Source organism: Papaver somniferum, chromosome 8 (assembly GCF_003573695.1).
Source record: "Papaver somniferum cultivar HN1 chromosome 8, ASM357369v1, whole genome shotgun sequence".
In the NCBI taxonomy this organism is placed as follows: Eukaryota; Viridiplantae; Streptophyta; class Magnoliopsida; order Ranunculales; family Papaveraceae; genus Papaver; species Papaver somniferum.
The window spans coordinates 167,378,731-167,403,444 of NC_039365.1; the positions used below are offsets into that span (position 1 = coordinate 167,378,731).

The 24,714-nt window shown below is 37.3% G+C and overlaps 1 protein-coding gene and 1 long non-coding RNA gene across 3 annotated transcripts; one reads left to right on the forward strand and one right to left on the reverse strand.

Moving 5' to 3' along the window:
- Window positions 1-527: 527 nt before the first annotated feature.
- Window positions 528-1,489, reverse strand: LOC113304106. The gene is made up of 3 exons (XR_003338055.1): window positions 1,460-1,489; window positions 1,150-1,220; window positions 528-570 (listed from the first exon to the last, which is right to left on the reverse strand). It is a non-coding gene; the product is annotated as an uncharacterized LOC113304106 (long non-coding RNA).
- A 3,175-nt stretch (window positions 1,490-4,664) lies between these two features.
- Window positions 4,665-10,872, forward strand: LOC113303881 (sulfite exporter TauE/SafE family protein 3-like). Of its 2 annotated transcripts, XM_026552959.1 has the most exons (14): window positions 4,665-4,794; window positions 5,795-5,955; window positions 6,802-7,722; window positions 7,938-8,097; window positions 8,621-8,821; window positions 8,925-8,989; window positions 9,104-9,134; window positions 9,268-9,341; window positions 9,514-9,600; window positions 9,727-9,777; window positions 9,857-10,081; window positions 10,170-10,263; window positions 10,357-10,497; window positions 10,659-10,872. In XM_026552959.1, exons 3-14 carry the CDS (start codon window positions 7,477-7,479, stop codon window positions 10,733-10,735), a joined length of 1,452 nt encoding a protein of 483 aa, XP_026408744.1. In that variant the 5' UTR covers window positions 4,665-4,794; window positions 5,795-5,955; window positions 6,802-7,476; the 3' UTR covers window positions 10,736-10,872. The 2 variants fall into 2 exon arrangements, with proteins under 2 accessions (XP_026408744.1, XP_026408745.1); XM_026552960.1 differs by lacking the exons at window positions 4,665-4,794; window positions 6,802-7,722 and having other exon boundaries at window positions 5,932-5,955; window positions 7,981-8,097.
- The last annotated feature ends 13,842 nt before the right edge of the window (window positions 10,873-24,714 follow it).

Genomic DNA, 24,714 nt, shown 5'->3' on the forward strand with positions numbered 1-24,714 from the left:
CGTTTTTAATGATTTTAAATAGGGGAAATTAGGCTCAGGCCCAACCCATGGATAACCCATAATATGAGGCCCTTAATTAAAAAAAGTTTAAATCTAGGCCCCGAGTTTTTAAAAGACCTTGATACCCTTATGCATATTGTCAAGCCCATAATTAAATAAAATTTAAATCTAGGCCCAAAATTATTAAATCTAGGCCCGAAATTATTAAAATACAGTGCGAAGGTGTAAACAGAAGTTACACATGCATATGGCATGTGTAACCAGAAGTTACACATCCTTATGATATGTGTAATGCAAAGTTACACTTGTATATATATGCAAATAAATAGACATCAAAAAAAAACACAAAAAAAAAGTTATTACTTTAATATTCATTTACAATAATTTCTTAGCATGTGTAACTAGAAGTTACACACGCATCTGTTTAGTGTAATTGAGAGTTACATATGTGTCTATCTAGTGTAACTGAGAGTTACACATGCATCTGACTTGTGTATTCAGCGTCAACTCCAGTTCCAGCGAGACCATTACCACGTTTAAGCAATTAGCTTTTATGAAGTTATCTAAAACCTGAAATATAACAACAAGCAATCAGTATTTATACGATTAAAATGAACAGTACATAAAACAATGTATATTTCAGTTTCACAAGCATCTGACTAGTGTAGCTAGCGGTTACACATGCATCTGAATTGTGTAACTGAGAGTTACACATGCATATAACATGTGTAACTAGGAGATACACATTCATATGGCTAGTGTAGCTAGCAGTTACACATGCATATGACTAGTGTAACTAGGAGTTACACATACATATTGATATGTGTACCCAAAATCAGTATGTGTAAGTAAAAGTTACACATCTAAGTAGAAACTACACATCTAATTTGCATGTGTAACTGGTATCTACACATCTAATTAGCATGTGTAACTAATAGTTACACATGCATCTCACTTGTGTAACTAAGAGTTACACATGTATCTAATCAGTCTAATAATCAGTATTATCCTACCATTCTGTAATCTGGAGATAATGCATCATTATTATACATTGTTTGAGGCATGTAATTGAGATCTAAAATGTGGTTTTCAAGAATTATCATCTCATATGAAGGACAAATGATTAAGTCAACAGGGTTGAGCTTTTACCTCTGAGGTGGCAACGACACACTATTCCCAGATATATGAATCCCATGCTTCTTATGAAACAATTCATCACCCTGAAAATTGCAGCACAGTAGTCAGTACCAGACAATACAAGATCCCTAAAATTTTCAAAGTGAAAACCAAAATCAATATCCGAATCTAAAAGCAATTCAGCACAAGAAACATATTCATCAATCTCGCAAATGGAAATCAAAACATGTATGCAACATATAATGCGCATCAGAAACTCTTGGCGGCATATTATCCATCAAAATTTAACAGCAAAAAGTATATAACAAAGGCATATCCTCACCTTAGCTCCAACTACAACACCACCACCACCACCACCGGCTCCAAAACCTGCACATATACCACCACCGCCACTTATTAGCCAGAGGAGATCCTTCATACAAAGAATTTCACTAACACAATAATGCTACTCAAGATGAACACGCTAACTGAAACAGTTGGGTTTCATGGTGCTTAGCAGGTACACATGTAATGGCTTATGTAAACGGCAGTTACACTTGCATATGGCTTGTGTAATCTCCAGTTACACATCCATATGCTTGTGTACTCAGAGCATATAAATTATCTTCATCAGCGCTAGAAACAGGGATATCACATAGAGTTGCTCAATAAATAAGATAAATGACACTTACAACATATGATGTATCTCAGCTTTAGCTTTCTCCTTCTCATTAAGCATTGGAGTCTAATGATCTGGACTTGACTATGCTCCAGAGTCGCTTTTCTGCTGCATTAGAAACTGCTGAAACATTAAACATAATAAAATCATTAAACTGAAATATCCTATGCAACCACATGATATCATTTTTGCTCGTCTAATGCATAATATGTAATAGTTATATTTCTCATTTCATGTCATACAAGTTTCGCAGAATACGACATAACAAACTTCCAAAAGAATGTACTTGCACGAAGCTATGGGACTGAACAAAGGATAAAACCATCTAGCAAGTGGAAGAAACATAAACTCCATCTTTCAAGTTTTCTTGAGTAATATATGTGGTTTTACAGCATGTGTAACTAGCAGTTACACATCCATATAGCTTGTGTAACTACTAGTTACACATCCATATAACTACTGAAATACAAGCTCAGCAAGACCAGTGACAAAGAAAAAAAACTAAGCATTACAACACTATGAAAATAACCCATGTAAACTAGAGACTCTAAAAGCTACTACTTATCCAACCAACATAAGCTCAAACATGAAATTTTATGCTATTTCAATCAACTAATAACGGATAGAAGTTTCATATTAGGTTACATATGCATATCCCATCAAATTAGCATAGTTACACATCTATTTTGCATGTGTAACTAATATATACACATCAATTTAGCTTGTGTAACTAGAAGTTACACATCTAATTAGCATGTGTAACTACTAGTTACACATCCATAGTCTACCAATACTATGCTGGTAAAAAAGCCTTACACTGTGAAGTGGGAAACCTGGTAAAAGTTCATACACAAGAAAACTGTACTACATGTAATCGGCAGTTACACATTCATATATCATGTGTAATTCGCAGTTACATATGTCATAAGCATATGTAATAGGAAGTTACACATGCATATGGCATGTGTAAGCCGCAGTTACACTTCAGTGTTTTTTAAAGCCATCTTACCATTGGGAGAATAGATACTGAGATGAATTGGATCGGTAGAGATAGAGATAGATTTGGAGCGTCATGTCCCTTTATTTGTTTCATCTGCGATCTCCTATCTCAGAGCAGCTACATAAATATAACAGATAAGCATGTTAGATGAAATTTATCAAATTGGGTCAGTTGTACAAATTATACTTAAATTTCAGAGAATCAAATGCTTAACGAGGACACCTTTGTATATCAAACAACAAAATTAGTTACAATGATGACCAAAATTTGCAGAGTAACCAAAACAGACCTAGAACCACGTAAAAAACAGATTAAACATACTTCCAACATTTGCAGAGTAACCAAAACATTTGCAGCATGACATCGGAAAATGAAGTACCTAACAACCAAATAACTAAGACACAACCAGTGAGAAACAACCAAAAAATTTACCTCAAGAGCAAAACATTGGCAGCATGGCATTTGAAATGAAGTACCTATAATCATCTTTATCAGTTGACTTCTACTTCTCAGCACTGCTTTCTTTCATATATGTCAACACATATGAGCCTGGTGATAAGGATGAATCAGAGCTTTCTAATTTCTCAGAAAAGTACAACAATTGAGCAATCAAACTCTTTTGTGATTCAAGAGTGTTTTCTGTTGTTTCATCTATAGCCACTTGGATAAACAAACTAACCAATGAAGCAGTTCTCATTCAATTTATCAATTCTGATATCACCAGTGCCTCCTCATCCTCCTAAAGAACCCCTACCTGCACCACCAACATCACCAGACCAGTTCATATGAGTGGATGAAAAATCAAATCAAATCTATGGGTAACAGAGACAATGATTCTTTGATACTGAATCTCAAAACATTATTTTAGATCGTAGCTACAAATTAAGATTTACGACGAATAGATATGGATTTTTTGTTCAAGTTTTTTCAAAAAATCTAAATCAAAACAACCAGAGTGAGTAGAAAATTGTAGATCTATGCTTCGATTTCAATTAGGATAGGTTAATTAAAAAAAAATGAAGATATAGGTTCTGAAAACCCTAAAATCCTTAAGAGAGGATGATACTTATACCCAAAATCATGCTCATCTTTCCCATGATTAAGGATCTAAACTCTAATTAAGGATCAGATAATGAAATCGAGATTAATTTTCATTTTTTTTTCAAAATCATTAAAATCAAACCACGAGAAATTTGATTTCAACTCGAAATCGATTAATGAAAGCTTTAAAGGAAGATTAACTTCCCTTTCAATTCGTTTTTCCTGATGTTTCTCTTCGATTTCTTTGGTTAATTATCAGACTAAACAAATCATCTGCATCTTCCGTAAGATCTATCTTTTGATCAGATTCAATCGATCTTTGACATAAATGAAACTACAGAGGCATAAAAGGAGAAGATGCAATCAATCGTTGTTGTTGCAGTCGAAGATTTGATGAAGACGAAGAAGATTTGATGCAGTCGAAAATGAATCTCAGGAACCCTAGAAACCATTGTTCTACAACAGAGAGAGATAAAGATGAAAGAGAAAGAGAATACAGAAATGAAAAGAAGCTTCTGGGATTCCCTTGTATAAATACTAAAGGGCAATGTTGCCATTATTAAAATTCGGAATAATTAATTATGGGCCTGATCTAAAGATAATTTGATTTTTCGGGCCTAATAATATCATTTTATGAAAGTGTGGAGTTGAGGGTGGAGGATCCATTTTGTGGGGCTTCTATATGTTTGAACCCATATAGTAGGGGGTTCTAGTATTTTTCACTTTTAAATAATGTTGGGCGCGACTGTAGGGAAAAATAATTCTGGGTCTGGCCTAAGTTCCCCCTTCTTTAATTCTTACTACAGTAACGAGGGTTTCTCTTTTAACTGCGAAGATGTTTTGAGACAACGAAATTTAATCCGTTTCTTAATTGTGTTTCCAATTCAGAGTAAATATTTTCCGACTATGGAGTTAGACTTGGATTATCACTCTCTTCAACTGTCCGATTACCTGGCTGGTGAGTGAGTCAGTAAAATTTGATTTGTCAAATTGAATACATTTTATATGAATTTGATTCTAGGGTAGTAGGAGAAGTGAAATTTGTAGGTATCAGTATCAACTGCTGTTTATTACAAACTTAACTTAAGTGAAGGCACCAACATTTGATGCTTTGATGCTTTAATATGTCTATTATTGATTAGAACTTGCCTGTGTTCTTCGTAATCCATGCTCATGATAGAACACAGTAGGTTTAACATAAGGTCCCCTTACGGATTAATGAATGGGCATTATATCTTAGTAATTCATTTTAGGGGTATTCGCTTTTTGCTAGTTTCACTTGAAACTTGAAAGCACTCTTGATTAGCGCTTGAAGGCTATATGGTTGTGGGTGAAAGGAAGTTATGGGAAATAATCACACAGTTCCTGTTTCTAGACATGAATTTATTTTTTACCTTTTTAAGGTCACTCTACTCTTGGAGTAAAGGGGCATTTATAGCCACTGCTATACTAAAGAGGGTGAAGGCCTACGTAGAGAATGCTTAACGTCTTTGTTTATTGATGGCATATGGTATTGAAGAGGTGGAGCACAATTCTCTCCTAATGGGGCCAAGACAATGGCATTTAGAAAGAGACAAATGATGTTTTACATACTCTGCCACATATACAGTTCCATGGCTAACTTCTCTTATAGTTACGAGTAGGTCCCTATTGTTGAGAACGTCTACTGAAGGGACCTGCACTTATCAAATTTCCAGCTATTCAAACTGTGAAGGTTTGTCCTAACTTAGGCGCCAACACCTCAAAATACTTATGTGGTGTGTGGTTACCTCAGCTATGAGACATTGCGTGTTTGACACGGAATATAGACCAACTTGTTCATTATCATAATGGATTTTGTTACCCTTAACGCAGGCTACTATCTTATTTTGGTTCAGCACATCTGTAGTACGGACAGAAAGAGGCGCAGGATTAGCCTCTTCACTATATGTTAATTGTTGCCTTTCTGCTTGTTGCAGGAGTTCCTTTGTATGGCGCAGTTCGCTTCTACGAGGAAAGAAGGTGATTGAGTGTAAGGGAGACAGGGAAAGTACATCAGCTGATTGCCTAATTCATACTGGCTTGCTGGTCAACAAGCTGCTGGGTTTTGGTGGAGGCCTTGAGCTTGGTATCCCTCCAGGTGCATTTGATTATCTCATGCCATTTTGCATCAAATTTTCTGCACTCGTTATCCACTAGCACCACTAATATGTACATGTGAAATTTGTACTTTATTTCCGTCTAACTGGTTTGCAATATTTAATGCTTAATTTATTGCAATAATCGACACGAACCTCTGTTGCCTAAAAATTTAGTTCTTCTAATTAATAATAGTGATCACACTTTTAGTCTTTGCAGCTAATATTGTTCAAACTATGCAATGATGACTGTTTGAGTTTTGACAGCTCGTGTTTTTATATCGTTCACATAGGTTTAGAGTTCTACAGAAACTTTTTGTCTGTTATAGATTTATGACTGAGCTTTTACCTTGTAACCAGTAGCTACCTGCAACAGGTATGGCCCTCATCAACTTTCTATCTGCTCAATTGTTTCCTGATTGTGAACTCCGACTAGGACTTGGTGCATTTGAACCCTCCAAAATAAAAAAATAAAAAGTATAGCAGGAAAAAAACCCTTGTGTTGTTTATTTTGACAAGATTGAGCGTCAAAGCTTACACCCCTGAGAGCTCGTGTTTGACTTAGCTTAGTCCAAGTTCCCCTCCTCTGCCATCCTCTGTTTCATATCTACCCCCTTGAAATGCTCTTCGAAATTCTTCTGCAGACAACCTTAGTCCAAGTTCCCTTACTATCTGACCTCTCGTAGTAAACTATTTTTGTTGTTGGTGCCTTGGTGGGCCAAATTTTAATTGAATATGCTCGGAAAGTAAAATTAAAATTAGAAATTAGGTCGACATGTGGGTGTTACCTTTATGGTATAGTATATAACTATTTTGTTGTAATCTAATAAATCCATTGTTATCCCTAGATATGCTGAGATGGACCACAGATCATATTCCTTGAGTGTGAGACTCAGCATACACACACACACAGGCGTGGTAGACCAATCAAGCTTTGTCACAAATGCTGTCATAATACATGGGCCAAAGAAATTCGACGAGTTGAAATTTCATCAGCATCCTGCATGCCTAACTGTTTGATCTAAGGAGGGGAAACAGAGATGCACACAACTAACCTCTTACTACTGCATTTTTGTGGTTCCACAAATCACAATCTAATTGAAGTGCTATTGCCATTAGCCTCATCCTTTCTACCCTGACGGTGCCCATAGAAAACATGTGGATTGTAGAAAATTTGTTCCCACCAGTATTTTATTTGGCCCTTCATGTGTCAGGCTGAGGGGGTAACTTTGAAAGGGTATTTATGACATCATCTCCCTAAAAGTGAACCAACAGGTTTCCAGACATATATCCATAATCTCCACCTGTTTTTGGTCTGCCAACATAAACTCTAAGATACCTTTCCTCATTGAATATGCAAAGAGCAAAAGATTATTGAACTGTTGTTCTATGTAGCTTTTTCCTTGTTGACTTGGGTCATGTGGTCAGAGAAAATATTGGGGCTTTACATCTTTATGTAGTATAAATTAGTTGATTGTTAGTTATAGTAAAGAAAATTAATATATTCAAATAGGGTATAATTAATGGATGAATTCAGACGTACTATCAGTAACATTAGTATGATACAGATGATTATGTTTAGGATTGTACTATTCACATTTGTCATGGGGTTTATGTTTGTTTCAGCAGAATCAAACAAAACTACATCTTCATCTGGATATAATTCGTACTACGAACAGGTTGAGTCGTTTGATCATTACCTTCTAAATGTAAGAAGTTTATCACGTGAATCAGAACAATCAGGACCAAAGTATCAACATCACTGGCCGGTGAGTGCTGACAAAAATCAAGAGTTTGAGTTAACATTTACAGATATTGCATGTTTAATTGTTTTACACTGATCTATGTTGAATAATGGTGTGTCTAGTAGTTGCTTCTTTTTTCCTTTTTTAGTTTTTTTTGTTTCTCACTTTCTTCTCTGATAGTCGATGAGAATTACACTGCAATCAATTAAATTTGAGAGTTGATTTGGGAATTAATACAGGATATAAGATTTGGATGGAGAATCATAGTTGGTTCAGTTGTAGGATTCTTTGGAGCAGCATGCGGCAGCGTAGGAGGAGTTGGAGGAGGTGGAATTTACGTTCCCATGCTTACCATCATCATTGGATTTGATGCCAAATCTGCAGTCCCAATATCTAAATGTAAGAATATATGTCTATACAATCATTTATATTGTTTATAATTATAAGGGTTGAAGCAATACTTTATGGGTTGGAATGCTGAACTTTGAGTTGCTCACTTCAAACGTCTTTTGAATTTTGTGGTGTCCGTTGATGGATCACCACTAAGATTAGTGCGTATTATATGTCAAATCGCAGTCAGATAACCATGGGTCAAGCAGCAGGGTAAAAATGACTCTGGATTAGAATCAACAAGTAGACTGGGTTAACTTGTGTATATATATTTACAGACAGTTAATATGCAATCCAGTTATTTGGACTGAGATCCTAAGCACATGTGTCTGTGGGGATAGTGTATCCCACACTCCACAGTTGTTGCAGTTTGCTTAGTGCTGTTATCTGTAGCCCAAATATCATTGTATAAATGTCAGTAACTTAATAACGCTTCCTCTCAGCTGGTGTGAAAATAATAAATATAACCTCTCTTTTTGTGGAAACAGAAAACATTCGTTAACTCTCATGTGACCTGTGTGTGTATAATTAGGCATGATAACAGGAGCAGCTTTGTCAACAGTGTATTACAACCTTAAAAGAAGACATCCAACTCTTGATATGCCAGTCATCGACTACCACTTAACACTTCTCATGCAACCTATTCTCATGCTTGGTATAAGTGTTGGCGTCATTCTCAGTGAAATCTTTGCTGATTGGATGGTCACGATTCTCCTTATCATTCTCTTCTTAGGTATTCAGTCTCCAACAATATTCCTACCTTTGGTTTATTAAAAATAAAGAAAATTATTTTGTTTACTGATTCCCTAATAAAGTTTATTTACCATATGTAACAGCTATATCAATGTTGTCATTCCTCAAAGGTGTAGAAACGTGGAAGAAAGAAACCAAATTCAAGAAAGTAATTACTCCACTATCTTAGTTTTTCATTTTATTGCATTAGTTCGTTCTGCAAGCCTTTTTTCTCTCCTTCCCTGGTCAATCGATTTCCTTTTGTGTTTCCATCCAAAATTAGGAGGAGGTTAAAAGATGCTTGGAGTCAAATGGTGAGTTGAGGCAATCTATATATCCTCCAAGATGAGAGAGCTGATCCAGAGTGCAGATTGATAGAGTGTGGCTTGTTTGTTTGTTTGTTTACACTATTTGAAAGTTTGATGTATTTTCCTGTTTGATTGTTAGGTAATGGAAATGAAGACAATCATCAACAAAGTGATCAACCAAGAAATAGCACTCAGTCAGAAATGAAAACCATGGTACCGTCTACGTGCTTGTTTCAGTTTCTACTCTGCCACTAACTAGGTCCATCACTATGTACGGCCTTCATTATAATACGGGCTAATTCGTTTATCCTACCCGTTGAAGTTTGATATTCAACTGCCCCCCTCATTAACTATTGTCTATGGGAATGCGTGTTTGTACTTGTAGGTTCCAGTTCTTCAGAATGTCTACTGGAAGGAACTTGGACTACTTGTTTTTGTCTGGGTTGCATTCCTTATACTGCAGATTTTTAAGGTGAATTTAAAGTCAACTACCGAATATATAATTGGTTTCCCTGTATGTTTAATAATTAGCTGTTTCTAGAATTTTCTGAGCTATACAATAATATAACTTTAACCTTCTTCAATGTCCTGGAAACAGAATAGGAGGGAAACATGTTCAACATTATACTGGGTTTTGTCCGCATTGCAGGTATAACATTGTCAGATTTTAGTTTGGATGTTTCAAGTGAATTATGTCGTTTTTGTTTTCATATCTTGCATGTACATAGATCCCTGTTTCCGTGGGAGTGACACTGTATGAGGCAGTTGGATTATACAGAGGAACCAAAGTGATTGCATCTTTAGGAACAGATAGGGACACGAAATGGAGGGTCTACCAGCTACTTTTGTATGCTTTTGTTGGTTTATTTGCGGGCACAGTTGGTGGTTTGCTCGGTCTTGGCGGTGGCTTCATAATGGGTCCTTTGTTTTTGCAGCTTGGAGTTCCTCCACAGGTAAAGTACATATGTCTGAACTAGACAGCTAGCCCTGAAGCTGGTGGTTTTTTCATTTTTCTAGCCATTTGAATTCCTATACATGCAGGTTTCGACTGTAACAGCCACTTTTGCCATGATATTCTCCTCGTCTGTGTCGGTTGTTGAATATTATCTTCTCAAGCGTTTTCCAGTCCCCTATGGTGTGCAATAAGATCCACAAGCCTAATATAATCTCAAGTTTATACCTCTTTTAGAATGCTTCTGTTTATTCACTGATTTGTTTTCTTTTGCAGCTCTTTGTCTATTCGCAGTAGCAACTCTTGCTGCACTAGTAGGACAACATGTAGTGAGAAAGATCATATCGGTATTGGGAAGAGCTTCTATCATTATCTTCATTCTAGTCTTCACAATCTTTACCAGTGCCATCTTTCTAGGTAACAACTATCAAGAAACACCTTATTCAAAGTTACGCACTTTAATTTTCAAAGTTACGCACTTTAATTTGTTTATTAACCGAAGATTGTTTCTTATTTTCAAAATCTTGATGAGATTGGATATGAGTTTGAAGTTGTCTGTTTGATGTTATGCTTAACAGGTGGAATTGGAATTGTAAAGATGACTAGAAATGTCAAGCATCACGATTACATGGGTTTTGAGAAACTGTGCAGATGACCATCATTCTATCTCGCTTTTGTTGTAATTGTTGCGCAAGAAAGTCCTTATATTTGGTCCAGTTAATCTTTTGTACCAAAATACAACACTTATTCAATTAGCATTGAAGCCCTGGCAGTATCACTTTAATGTTTTTTCGAAGTTGTACAAATTGTGTAGATAGTTTTGCTTTGGAGTCTCTCAATCTCCCATAACCATAATACATTTTAAAACTTGAGAACATTTCTGGATAGGCCTAGCCACAAACAAAATGGATCGTGGGTTATAGAGTGGCGGGTCTCATGATTCTATTTTATTTCCAAATTCAGTAAGCTGTTCTGGTAGTGTAGGCGACTCATTGATTTTTGTGTTTAGAAAAATTCATGAAATTATATATCTAGTCTAAAAGTTCATGTGAGTTTCATGTTAAATTTACACTCCAGTCGTTTAATTCATGTACATTTAGCACAATAACTTCCATGTACATTTAATTTTGGAGTAATTTGAAAGAAAACACTTGTGATATTCAGGGAAAAAATAAGTTATTCTCATTCCATTTGTTCTGTCATTTCTTCAATGGGTTTAGGTTTGGCCGGAGTAAGGCCCTAAAATAGAAGTAAGCAGAATCAAAATAATCGTAAAGTTCATAGACACTATTACGGTGATGCAAGTGACGCATAATGATGACGCGTTACAGAGCTGTAGGCCAAGTCAGTATAGCCGTAATGGCGCATCACGGAGCCATAATAGTTGTATACGGTATAAACTGTCAAGTGCCAAGAATGGCATAACCTCGCAGGGCCAATGAAGTGCAAGTGCAGCACTTCATTGTAAAGACATTTGGTTAAGGAATGAAGCTATTGACCGACACAATGGAGCTTCATTAAGGCAAAGGCAAGACTAGGCCAAAGTTCCAAGATGCAACATGCAACATGCGAGTTGGCATGTTGGCAAGTGGCATGTTGGCATGTCCATGGAATTGAGTTAGCCCAAACTCAAGGACGATGCAAGCAAGTGGAATAGACTAAGAGTTAGTCTATGCATTAGTTCCAAGCAGGGCCAAAAGCTTGGACAAGTGCAAACAAGTTGGTAATGCAAGAGTGGCATTGCCATTGTCATGCAAGTTGGCATAGTGAAGCATACGCCGCCAAGAGTAACTAGAGTGACTTTAAGGAGTTGGCATTGGTGATGACAGCATAAGAATGGTCCGTGCATGAGCTTAGAGCAAGAATTTGGCAGTGCCAAGGTGGATGGCATCAGTTTAAGGCCAAAGTCCAATATGGCGCAACAAGTGGCGCAATACAGCTCAAGTGACGGTTATGGGTTGGTTGAGAGCTTCACAGGCATGCCAAACACGCGAGACAAAGAGGAAAAGGTTGTAAAGAGAGTTTATGATCGTGGGAGAAGGTTTCCAACTGCAAAAAGACAGGTGTTGGATGATTGGCGCGAGTTAGAGAAGAACTAGCCAGTTAGCACAGTTATTGGCGGTTATGCAACCGTTCCATGGGACAGATGGCTGTCCCTGGCGTGTGCATCAGTTGTGCACGGTTTTGGCAAGTAAAGCTGCTGTATAAATACTCCTAAGGCAGGGGAAATTCGGCAGGCTAGCACATGAGAGTGTGAGACTAGAATTGAGAGTGTTTTTGTAAGGTTAAGGCTTGGTTCAAGGTGAACAAGTCTGTGCAAGTCCCTAAGTGGGAAAGTTTTGTATATCTTCACTTTGATGCAATAAAATTAGATGATTGTGTCATGTTCTAAGTGTTCTTGGTTGGCTGATTTTTGTTAAGTACGTATGGCATGAATTGAATGCATTATGGGGTGCATTTGAGAAGTTTATTGAAGAGAAAGAAAGGTAAAGACTTCCGCTAGTAATCTGAAAGGTTGGATGTTTGGATTGGTGCAAACTTATAAGGCTGAAGTGCAGGTGGGAGAAGTTTTATTCGTATAACCACTGTAATGCCGGGTTACACTTTCGCAGAAAATATATGGGGTGTTTGAAGGTGTGACAATGCGTGGTATCAGAGCCGTGTTTGGTACACAGTTCAAGCATATTTGTTGGATAATACGTTGATATTTCTTTCTCGCTTAAGCTATTTTCCTGTGAGCAAGTAAGTTTTTGCATTGAATTCAGAAAGTTTGCATTAGAAATGGGTTATAATAGCATAGTGATTGACGAAGAACTACCGGGTTCGTTTGATCAATTAGAGGAGTATGGTGATCTTGGAAACATAACCATTGACATTAGTGCAGAAGGCCTTTATATTCCTCTTGTTTCTGAAGAGAATGGCAGGTTGGATTTACTTGAAGGAAGAACGTCAGATTGGTTTAAAGAGTTTGACGCAAGGGTAGGAGCAGTCGAGGAAAAGGTGTCTGATGCAACCCTGTTGAATTGCGATACCAATACTGAAGTGACTGAATTGAAGGGGCAATTCAGTGACATAAATACCATACTAACAAGTCATGCGATGCAGATGTCAGATGAGATGACAGATATTCGCAAGTTAATCAGTGATGGCATGTTTGCAGGGGCAAAGGTGCATGGAAAAAGCGCTAATCTTATCTCCGAACCAAGAGTATACGCTGGTTCCTGAAATTCTAGAGAAATTGAGAATTTCTTGTATGACATTGAGGCATACTTTGAGGCGAATGTAACTGGGGAAGGACAAAAGGTAACTCTCGCAGGCAATTACCTTGGTGGTGATGCAAAGGTTTGGTGGAGAACTATGCTGCAAGAAGATGAAGTTGCTGGTTATACCAACCCTATGTCATGGGATGACATGAAAGATAGACTGAGATGTCAGTTCTGTCCAAGCAATGGTGCTTGGTACGCAAGAGAGAGTTTGTGTAGGCTAAAAATGACGGGTACACCACAAAACTATGCTGAAAACTTCTTTGCATTGGTGCAAGAAGTACGTGGCATGAGTGAAGATGATCATATGTTCCAATTTCTGGCTGGTGCGAGTTTGAGTGTGATTGTTGAACTCAAGAGGCGCAAAATCCAGAATATCCAGATGGCTATTCAGGCAGTAAGAGATCTTACTAGTTGCACAACGACAGAAAATGTGCAAAGATGTGAAGGTAAGTCCAAAGAAAAGGAAAAATCTGTTGGTAGCAAGCGCAAGCATGAACCAAAGGAAGATGAATTATTCCCTTCAGCCCGGAAGTATAGGGGATGTTTCATTTGCAAAATTTTGCATTTCGCAAGAAGCTGTCCACTCAAGGCGCAACTCAATGCATCAGTTGGGGATGACTATGGGAGTCATTCTAGCAAGACTCGTGAAGGCCGAAGTGAAGGGTCAAGGAAGAGACCACGCAGCGAAGTTGTTGCATACTTCAACAAGAGTAGAAACTAAGCTAAAAACAAGAAGGTGTGTTGATGTCTCCTTTGGAAACACCTAGTGCAGAAAATGTAGGCATTTTCTGATCTTGTTTGGCATAGCTTTAGTTTGTTAGATGTTGCAAACTATGTGTAAAATTTTGGTTGTACATACTTTTACTTGAGTCTTCAAGTTTGTATATACTTTGCTTTGGTGTAAGCAAGTTTCTTTGTTAATGAAGTTTTAGCTTTCCAAAAGTGATCGGTGGATCAATCAGGTAATGGTACATGGTCTTTGTTATGTAAGAGCAGTAATGAATGAAGGTGTTTTCGTTTATAAAGTCTTGCCTCTTTATTTACGATGTAAATCTAGTTCAGGAGGAGATGCTGCAAGTAGCATACTTAGCCTAACGTCTGCAATAGCAAGACAAATTGAAATCTAATAAGCAAAGCATAGGACAAGGGTCCTAGTTGATTTGAAAATATGTTGTTGTTTGGGAATTGCTATACGGCGCGATGGCAGATGGGCGGCGACAGTGCAAGAAATACATCAAGTTAGAAATCATTTCATCAGCAAGCATGAGTTGGATAGAACTCATGGCCTAGAGGAAGATGCACAGACTTTCCAGGCAACATGCAATGCAGTTCAAAGAAATAGTTGGAGACTTATTGGCTTTAGAGGCTACACATATGGACAACTAAAGGGTTAGCTAAGTTATGTCCAAGAGATAGTTAGTCACAGTTGCGGAGATGGGCTGTGCAACTCAATAGTTTTGCTTCAGTGGGTTAAGCAAGGTAAAACTTACAAGTTCAGTTCGGATATGCAACATGGCATAAGTATAAAGAGTGTATACTTAGTGGCCAAATCCATAGAAATGAGTTCTTGGATGGTGTTGGCAGGAACATAGTTTGGTAAGGCATCAAGTGGTAGATGTGGGTATTCTGTGCGTGAAAAACCCCTAGGAACTTTGTGACATGTTTAACAAAGAGGAGAGTAGGACAACAGTCCAAAGGCGGGTTGCCAGCAAAACTGATTGAAAATGAAGCCAAGTCGTTTATAAGTCCTTGTTATGTTGAGTAAAAGGCAAAGTCGGAGACGAAAAGATATGGCAATGATCGTAGTGATCAAGTTGGGAAGAATCATTCTGTGCGTACACTTAGGCGTAAATGATTCGATACAAAATTCAGGCCAAATTTGGAGGGATTGGCAAAGGAAGAATTTCAGGTTTCCATTTGGGTATTCATGATTTGGGTAACAGCTGGAGCGTAGTGCACAACGCTAACGTGTGTCTCAAGTAAATGGGATCAATGGCCAAGCAGTAAATCTAAGTGATGCGGATGCAATCGGAAGGGACCATTGGCAAGGGTTTAGCCAAAAGTAGTTTCCGATTTTCAGAAAAGGTTCTGAAAGCAGATGAAGAAAACACTACAAGAAAATGGTGGTTTAGTGTGAAAAAAATTGGTCAGGGAATCCCCTTTTTTGTCTTGAAATATTTTCTGAGAAAAATTTTCTTTTGTCACAAAGTTGTCTCAAATACCCCGTCTGGGAAAGTATATCGCGACAAAATTACAAACGGTCATGAAAAAAAGAATTAACAACTAAAAAATTATCGACAATAAAAGTGTCTTTCGCCAACAAAATAAAATTGTCTGTGAAAATTATTTTAATGACGAAAAAAATCAACACCAAAAATCTTTTGTTAGCGAGCAATATTTTTGTCGCAAAAACATGAATTCCGCGGCAACCTAATTTGTCTTTAATGATTAGTATTTGAAACAAAAAAAAATATCTCAAAAACAAAATTTTTGTGTCCATTTAATTTGTCTTTAATAATAATAATTTGAGACCGAAAAACTTGTCCCTAACTTATTTTATGAAAGACAAAATTAATAGCCCCTGAAAATCAAATATCGGAGGCTAACTATTTCGTCCCTAAGTATTTTATTAGTGACCAATTCTTTTGCCTAAGAAAGAATTTTAGGAGACGAAATTTATCAAATTTGGGAGACTAACTATTTCGTCCCCAAGTATTATATTAGCGACCAATTCTTTTGCCTCCTAAAGGATTTTAGGGGACCATATTCTTCCTTTCTGAAAGTCATTATTTTTGCCTCTAAAATTTTTATAAATTGCGATTTCTGTCAATAGTTAGGTCTATAAACATTTTGTGTCCCGGTTTACTAAAAAAAAATATAATAAACATTAGATACAAGAGCAATTTTTTTCTTAATTTTATTAGATCCAATGTTTGAATATTTTAGTGGCATTCATGATACAAACAATTTGAAAATATAAACCCAACTAACTACATTTCAAGCAAGAATGCAACAATTGATCTCTTATCTAGAAACATTTGATTCAGCATCCCTCACCAGATTGTCTTCTTGTAGATTCTGAAATTGTGATCCCTTCGAACCGCGCCTTTGGACCTATTAATAACCCATTGCTTTCTGGCATTTTGAACGAATCATCAAATGACACATCTTCTATTGGATTACTCTCATCCTTTTTCCTAGAAAAATGTCATTCCATATAGCATTAGAACATCATAGAACTGAAATTAAAATAATTATATATATAATATTAATGAAGCATTGACTACCAGTGCAATTAGATGAATGAAAGAGTAGGTGTGCCAGAGATCAAAGGCTCCCTAGCTAGCTTCCATATCAACACATGAGAAAAACTAATGGATTTCGGAAAAACATTAGAAGCAGTCTAGTGACAATAGAAATTTATATTGATCAAGACAATAGAAATTTGAAACAATGAACCACAACAGAATTATTATATATGATTACCACATCAAGATCCCTTGTTAATTCAACACATCATTTAAAAACATTAATCCAGAACATTAATCGTCATTATTAATCACCAAGGCAGGTAGGTTGCTCCTATTAAGCAAAAAAAGCACAATCCTTATTAATCCATATCAAGGCAGGCTATCCCCATAAAGCTAAAGAAACACTAATCCATACCAAGGAAGGTTGCTCTCATATAAATCTAAAGAAACACAATCCTCTTGAGTCCGTCATTAAGATTAACCCGGCCTGATTTTAGAACCAAACCATTAAAAGAAATGAAATATTGTCTGACCAGTTCAATGAGATTGAAATAAAAGGCAAAATAGAGATCAAAGCCTCACTAGCTCCTGCAACAGCACCTAAGCAAAATCCAGTAAGATTTCACTCAAAACATTAGAAACAGTCCAATATCCGTAAAAATTCGAAGAAACCAAATCTAACCACAACAAACCTCAGCAGAATTATCTTTAGAAATATCGAAGCTCACTTTCATATGGTTAGCACAACTTAATTCCTTTTTAATTCCACTAATAACCTAAAACATAAAATCAAAACATGAACAAACTCGTACAGAAAGACAAAAATCTCTAGCCATTTCAGTGTCAGTCAAAAACTTACAAATCCATACGGTGTGAAAACAAGAAACAAGTCAAGTCTTATAACTAGAGATTCCAGAGGTAATAAAGTGTCTACAGGAGGATATGAGAAAGTCATATACACAAGTAAAAGATAGCACGAAATACATAATGACAATCGATTTCATTACAGGGCAAGCCTAATTAATCAAAGGGCTAGCAACGCAATTAAAACAAATTCCATTAGTGCTTTTGCAAACATCAATTTCACTAGTCACCATCAAGCATCAAACAACTCATTGAATACTTAATAAAATACAAAATTCAATTACCTCTCTGTTCTAAATTTCTCAACATAAAAGAAATATGCAGAGATCGAAATGTACCGAAATGTACCGAAACTGAATTTAATTTTACCGAGGGAGCTTCGTCCATTGGGGTCCCTGAAAAAGGAAGATACAACTTATCTCAATAAATGAACACCATGGTTAAAAGCACAGATTTAAACTGAAAAAATGATGGAAACACAGATTAGAAACAGGAAATCTTTTTGATTGTAACTGCATATATATTCTTTCTGTATATATCCTAGATATTGTTAGGTGTATCTTTTATTTGCCTTATCTAGTTGTTAGGTGTATCTTCTATTTGCCTTATCTAGTTGTGTAAACACGTATAATCAGGCTTTTGCCTATCAATGAAGATAAAAAGAATTATTCTCACAACTACATTAGAATCTCTATGCTCATGTTTATCATGGCATCAGAGCTAGGAAAGATCTGAGAACCAGTTTCCGCTGCAATACAATCCAGAGAAAATACAACCCAGAGAAAACATAGTAATCATGTCAAGAGAAGATTCTCAACCTATCACTGTCCATTTTGATGGAACCAATTACAATCACTGCTCATTCCTCATGAGGAGTTTTCTTAAAAGAAATAGTATGTGGAAGTATGTCGATGGTATAGAAAAGAAACCTACAGCAAGCAGTTCTGTTGAAAAGGGGAAAGAAAATGAAACACAGAAAAAGGATCCAAAAGAAGAATGGGAGATTAACAATCACAGGATTCTCACTTGGATTGGAAACACAGTCATTCCTTCCATAAGCATGCAACTCACAAGTTTTGAGGTAGCCAAAGATGCATGGGATTTTCTTTCGAAAAGGTATACCCAAATCAACTTTGCTCAGAGGTATAAACTCGAACAAGATATTAGATCTATGAAACAATCGCATGATCAGTCTATTTCTGTTTTTCATTCTGAGATGTCTTTAGTTTGGAATCAATTAGCACTCATGGAACCAATATGGACCGTAGATTTGGAATTGTGGCAGAAGTATAGAGAGGAAACACGTTTAGTTCAGTTTCTAATGGATTTGCGTGATGAGTTTGAGTCTGTTAGGGCATCAGTCCTTCATCGTTCACCTCTTCCCACGGTGGAAGTTGCTTTGTCTGAACTTATTATAGAAGAAACAAGGAAAAGAATCACACCGGAGATATCAGGAGTATTTGATGTGCCCTCACGATCCAGCCCTAAAAATTTTCCAATAAACTCAAATGCTCAAGTGCAACGTGATATGTCTCAAGTACAGTGTCATAACTGCAAGACCTTTGGACACTTGGAAAGGAACTGCAATCTCCCATCGGCCAATACATCACTTGCTGCCTCAATACCTGACACACCCACAACACAGTGTGGGTATTGTAAGGAATTTGGTCACTCATCTAGATTATGCACCTCACCAACCTCAAGAAACATGAGAAGGATCAATACTAATGGAGGAAACAAATTCAATACACCTACCATATTTACGACAGCTCCAGTTTCATCTACAACAGATCCATATGCAACATCGACAACCTCATCTGCATTAGTTGTACCTAGTGGTGGTTCAGCACCAAACCTTGCTGATATTCAAGAGATGATTAAAAAAGCACTCTCAATTGGTAACAACCCTACATCTGCATCTGCCTTCTCTATCTCCTCAGGTATTTATTCAACAGAATGGTTGCTCGACTCAGGAGCATCAAACCATATGACTTTTAATCAAAAGTTTTTTGAAAGTGTTCATCCTGTCATCACCCCTAAGATTCATAGTGCTGATGGATCAACAGTAACTGCAAGTCATATAGGCTTGGTCAACAATTCAAATAACTTCTATGTACCAGATGTGCTTCTTGTCCAAATATTACAATGAATATTATTTCAGTTGGTCAACTGTGTGATCAAGGTTATAACACATATTTTTTTCCTTTTGGTTGTGCTATACAGGATCTCAAAACCGGGAAGCTAGTTGGGATAGGCCGTAGAGTTGGTCGTTTGTATCTCCTTCAATCTCTTGCTATCTCAGCGGAATCTAAAAGTCATGTCGTAGCTGCTACTCCCACTGCACCTGTGTCAATATCTCCCTTCATGTCTTGGCATTCTAGGTTAGGTCATGTTTCCTTTTCTCGTCTTTCATATATGATAAATAAGGGTTTACTAGGAGATACTCGGTTAGATAAAGAACCAAATTGCATCTCTTGTAGACTGGAAAAACAACCAGCTCTTTCTTTTAATCTTAGCACTTCTGTCTCAACTGAACCTTTTGCTCTTATACATTCTGATGTTTGGGGTAAATCTCCAATTATGTCAAAGGGAGGTGCTTTGTATTATGTCAGTTTTATTGATGATTATTCGCGTTATACATGGGTATATCTATTCAGCTCTAGAGCATATTTTCTTAAGTTATATGTTGATTTCTCAACCATGATAAAAACTCAGTTTGGTAAAGTGATCAAAGTTTTTCGTGCTGATCAAGGAGGGGAATATATTTCCAATCCATTCAAAGAATTTCTTAAAACCCAAGGCACCATTCTTCAACTGTCATGTACTGAAACTCCAGAACAAAATGGAGTTGCAGAACATAAACACCGTCATATTATAGAGACAACTAGAACTCAGTTAATTTCTGGCTCACTTCCTTCAAATTTCTGGGGAGAATCAGTCCTTACTGCAGTCTACACCATCAATAGAGTCCCAACAACTTTCATAGGAGGAATGTCACCTTATGAGCGTCTCTATGGTAAGAAACCAAACTATTCTGAGCTTCGAGTCTTTGGTTCAACTTGTTTTGTACTCCTTCCAGAACGTGAACGTCATAAACTTGGTCAAAAGAATGTCTTGTGTGTCTTCCTTGGTTATGGTATTGAACAAAAAGGGTACCGTTGTTATGATCCAGTTAATAGAAAGCTTCGTGTCTCTCGTCATGTCACATTCTGGGAGAAAGTTCCATTCTGGTCGCTTCCAAGCAGCAAATCATCATATTTTGAGTCTTTCACTTATTCTGATCCATTTCCTAGTGAATCCAATCCTAGCACTTTTCCTATATCTACTCCTGAAAGTCCATCTCCTCTAGTTGTTGATCCACCAAATACGGATGACCAAGACCACTCTACGACTCAACCTAACAGTGCAACTCAGGAACGAGATCCTGATTCTGAATAAAATTCTTTGTCACCTCGCAATCGAAGACCACCAGCTAAGTATGCAGATAGGGCTGTCAATGGATATTCGATATCCGGTATCCGTTTCCGAACATCCGGATTCCGTTAGGTTAATATCCGACATAACGGCTATCCGATATCCGATAACCTTAACGTAACGGATATCCGTTTATTAACATAACGGTACCGGTTAAGGGAGTTTCCGTTAGGTTAATATCCGATACCGTTAGTGTATAACTATATCATAAAATTTTCGGAAATTTTCGATACCTAATACCCTTTAGGTTTACTCTTTAGCCATTTGATTACGTCTCTCCTAAGTAAATATCGGAAATTATCGAATATTAACGGAAATTATCGGAAATTATTGAATATTAACGGAAATTATCAGAAATTATTGGAAGTTTTTTGTATCATGAGTAGATAACGAAAATTAACGGAATAATATCCGATATCCGATAGCTTATCCTTAACCTTATCGATATTGAATTTTTGAATTCCGACGGATATTATCGGATACCGGATATCCGATAACCCTTAACCTTAACCTTATCGGTATTGCCAATATCCGACGGATTTTTATCCATTGACAGCCCTATATGCAGACTATCACTGTTCCTTGTCTTCTATTTTGTCATTTTATGAACCAAAAACATACAGAGAAGCTGCAGCCATTCCAGAATGGAAAGATTCAATGGATGATGAATCGGAAGCACATGTAGAGGAAGGCACATGGGAAATGGTGGACCTTCCTCCTGGAAAATCATTTGTTGGAAGCAGATGGGTCTATAAAGTTAAGACCAAGTCAGATGGTGAGTTTGAACGATATAAATCACGAGTTGTTGCAAAAGGTTATACACAAGAGTATGGTGTTGACTATGAAGAAACATTTGCACCAGTGGCCAGAATGGTTACAGTTCGTACATTACTTGTTGTTGCTGCAGCACGACAATGGGGTCTTTTCATCAAATGGATGTGAAAAACGCGTTTCTTCATGGTGAGTTACAAGAAGAGGTTTACATGAAACCTCCTCCTGGTTTGCCTCATGAACCTAATCAAGTATGTAAGCTTCGACGGGCATTATATGGACTCAAACAAGCACCTCGTACTTGGTTTGAGAAGTTTAGCAATGCAATTCTCCAGTATGGCTTTACACAAAGCTTCTGTGATTCAGCTATGTTTGTCAGATCGTCAGAAAAAGGAATTGTCATTCTTCTCTTGTATGTTGACGACATGGTTATTACTGGCAGTGATCTACAAGGTATTACTGAACTCAAATCATATCTCAGTGATTGTTTTAAGATGAAAGATCTTGGATCTTTAAGTTACTTTCTTGGCATTGAAGTTGGCATGTCACCCACTGGTTATTTCATATCACAAGTCAAATATGCATCTGAGATTCTACAGCGTGCAGGGCTATCTGATGAGTGCCTAATAATGTATATATTTATCCCTTTTTATTGGCATTTAACTCATCTTTTGTGCATTAATTCTACATTTTATCCCATATTCTGTATTTTCATTGTTTTCAAGAATAAATATTTTTCTTACTTAATTTTGCATTTTTAGGTAATAAATAAAGTTTGGATGAATAGCAGAGCGGAAAAGAGCAGAAAATTAGTGAAAAGCCGGAAGAAATTACGCAAGGAAGCCGCAAAGAATGGAGCGCACGTCCAAAAAGCTAGGAATGGGCTCAAGAAGGAAGAATTGTTCTTAAAGAAGATATGGGCTTGGCATACCCAAGGCCCAAAACCCTTACCCAAACCCATTTTCTATAACCAAAACCGCCTCCATCTTCACCGTTGGATTGGATCCATCTCATCATCCGATGGTCGCTCCTTCATCGCGCATCAAAATCTGAAGCTTTTGCAAAACCCATAGTGCCTAAATTCCAAGCCTTCAGATTAGATTAGTTGAATCCAACGATCGCTTCTTTGCCTGCGCATCAATCTCGATACTCCGCTTAACACTACAACACATAACTCCATCTGATGCCGTGAATTTCGTTGTACTTAAGCATCCGACGGTCGCCTCGCATCCGTCCATTTAGCCGCTCGATTCTTTCCAAACTCCACAATCCAACAGATCTCCTCGCTGTTCATCAACACCCGATGACCCGGCCACACACTGGAGCACCAAACCCTACACTACCTCTAAATCGACCAAAAGAGAACCTAAATCTAATTTCCATCTCCTCATTTCTCTGCAACTGCTCCACCCCATACCTTCTCCATGTCCCCACCACCACCTCTCCCTGCCACCATCTCTACCACCTCACCTCTGCAGCGCCATCACTTCTTCACACCATCACCCGACACCACACCATCCCCCTAGCCGAGTTGCTTTAACTCCTCTCACCACTGACCTAGGTGAGGGTTGATAAAACACCTCGAATTAGGGAGAAATTGACGCAATTGGAGGCAGAGAGGACCGAGAGAAAAAAGAGACATGGGTCGACGTCAATTCAAAGTTTAGGTGAAAAATTTTGGGAATTGAAAAACCCTAATTTCTAATTTTAGGGTTTGAAAAAATTGGGTATTTGTATGCTATAAATAGAGAGTGTGTAGAGCAAGTTCAGGGTGTGCTTGGGTTAGCCGAGATACCCCCTAATATGGGATACCTTAGTTTTAATTTCTGTTTTTAATTTCAATATCAATTTAGGGTTTATGTTTCAATTTCCTGTTTTCAATTTCAATTCCTGCTTCAATTTCAGTTTATTGCATGTTAAAATTCTGTCTTGTTTCAGTTCCTGTTTTGATGTTTAATGTTTGTGCATGTTTCAATTTCCTGTTTGTCCCCTGTTAATGATAATCCCGTTAGTGTTAATTCTGTTTAATGTTAATGTTAGTTTAAATGCTCAACTGTGTTTCAATTCATTGTCAAGAAGTGATGGAATGTTAGGCTAGAAGCTTTGAAGCATTGTTTTGATTGAGCAATGGGAGAAATTAGTGCTCATAGCAAGCTAATTCTCTTTCCATTCCATTTGTATGCTTAGGATGCATTGTTTTGATTGAGCAATGGGAGAAATTAGTGCTCATAGCAAGCTAATTCTCCTCCCATTCCATTGGTATGCCTAGAGCCACTGCCTTGGCCTTGCATTGTCATCACTGTTAGCTTCATCATCTTCACTGCCCTTGGCTTAGGCCTTGGTATGTAACTGTTTCCAGTCACTGTCATCACCTAGTAGTTTCTTTGATGTTTTAGTTTACTTGTTCATTGTCTCACATTTTGTCACTTTCATTGTCACCTTAACTTTTACTTTGTTCCACTCTGTTTTGCTTTTGTTTTCTGTTTAGTCTCATTGTTTAGTTTCACTTCCATTCTGTTTAGTTTCATTGATCTGTTTACTTTTGTTCTGTTTAGTTCATTTTGTTCATAGTTACTGTTTACTTTTGATTCTGTTCACTGTCCAAATTCAATTCTATTTTCTGTCACAAAAGCCCACTGTAAATTCTCAAGGTTATAGCCAAAGGCTAAGGCCCAGTTCACTGTTACCAAGCCCAGTACACATCAAAAGAACCCAAGCCCAAATTCAAAACCAAAGCCTAGTTCACTACCAAGCCCAGTTCACAAGTGAACTGTTAAGCCCAGTCCACAGTTCTCTCCAAAAGCCTAGTGTACTGATAGGCTAAAGATAAAGCCCAGTTCATTCCCAAAGAACTCAAAGGCCCAAAGCACAATCATAACCCATTGGTTACCAAAATCCATTGGTACCCAAAGCCCAACAATAGCATTTTAGAGCCCAAAATAGCTAGAAAACTCCAAAACACACCCAGTCTCTGTGGATCGACCCGTACTTGCACGAGCTACAACTGA

Bases quoted from the DNA above. Each gene is read 5' to 3' on its own strand.
- LOC113303881 (XM_026552959.1), top strand. From the start codon at position 7,477: ATGGATGAATTCAGACGTACTATCAGTAACATTAGTATGATACAGATG. The intron at 8,990-9,103 runs GTAATTACTCCA...ATCCAAAATTAG, and splicing joins AAGAAACCAAATTCAAGAAA to GAGGAGGTTAAAAGATGCTT. The intron at 9,342-9,513 runs GTACCGTCTACG...TTGTACTTGTAG, and splicing joins AGTCAGAAATGAAAACCATG to GTTCCAGTTCTTCAGAATGT.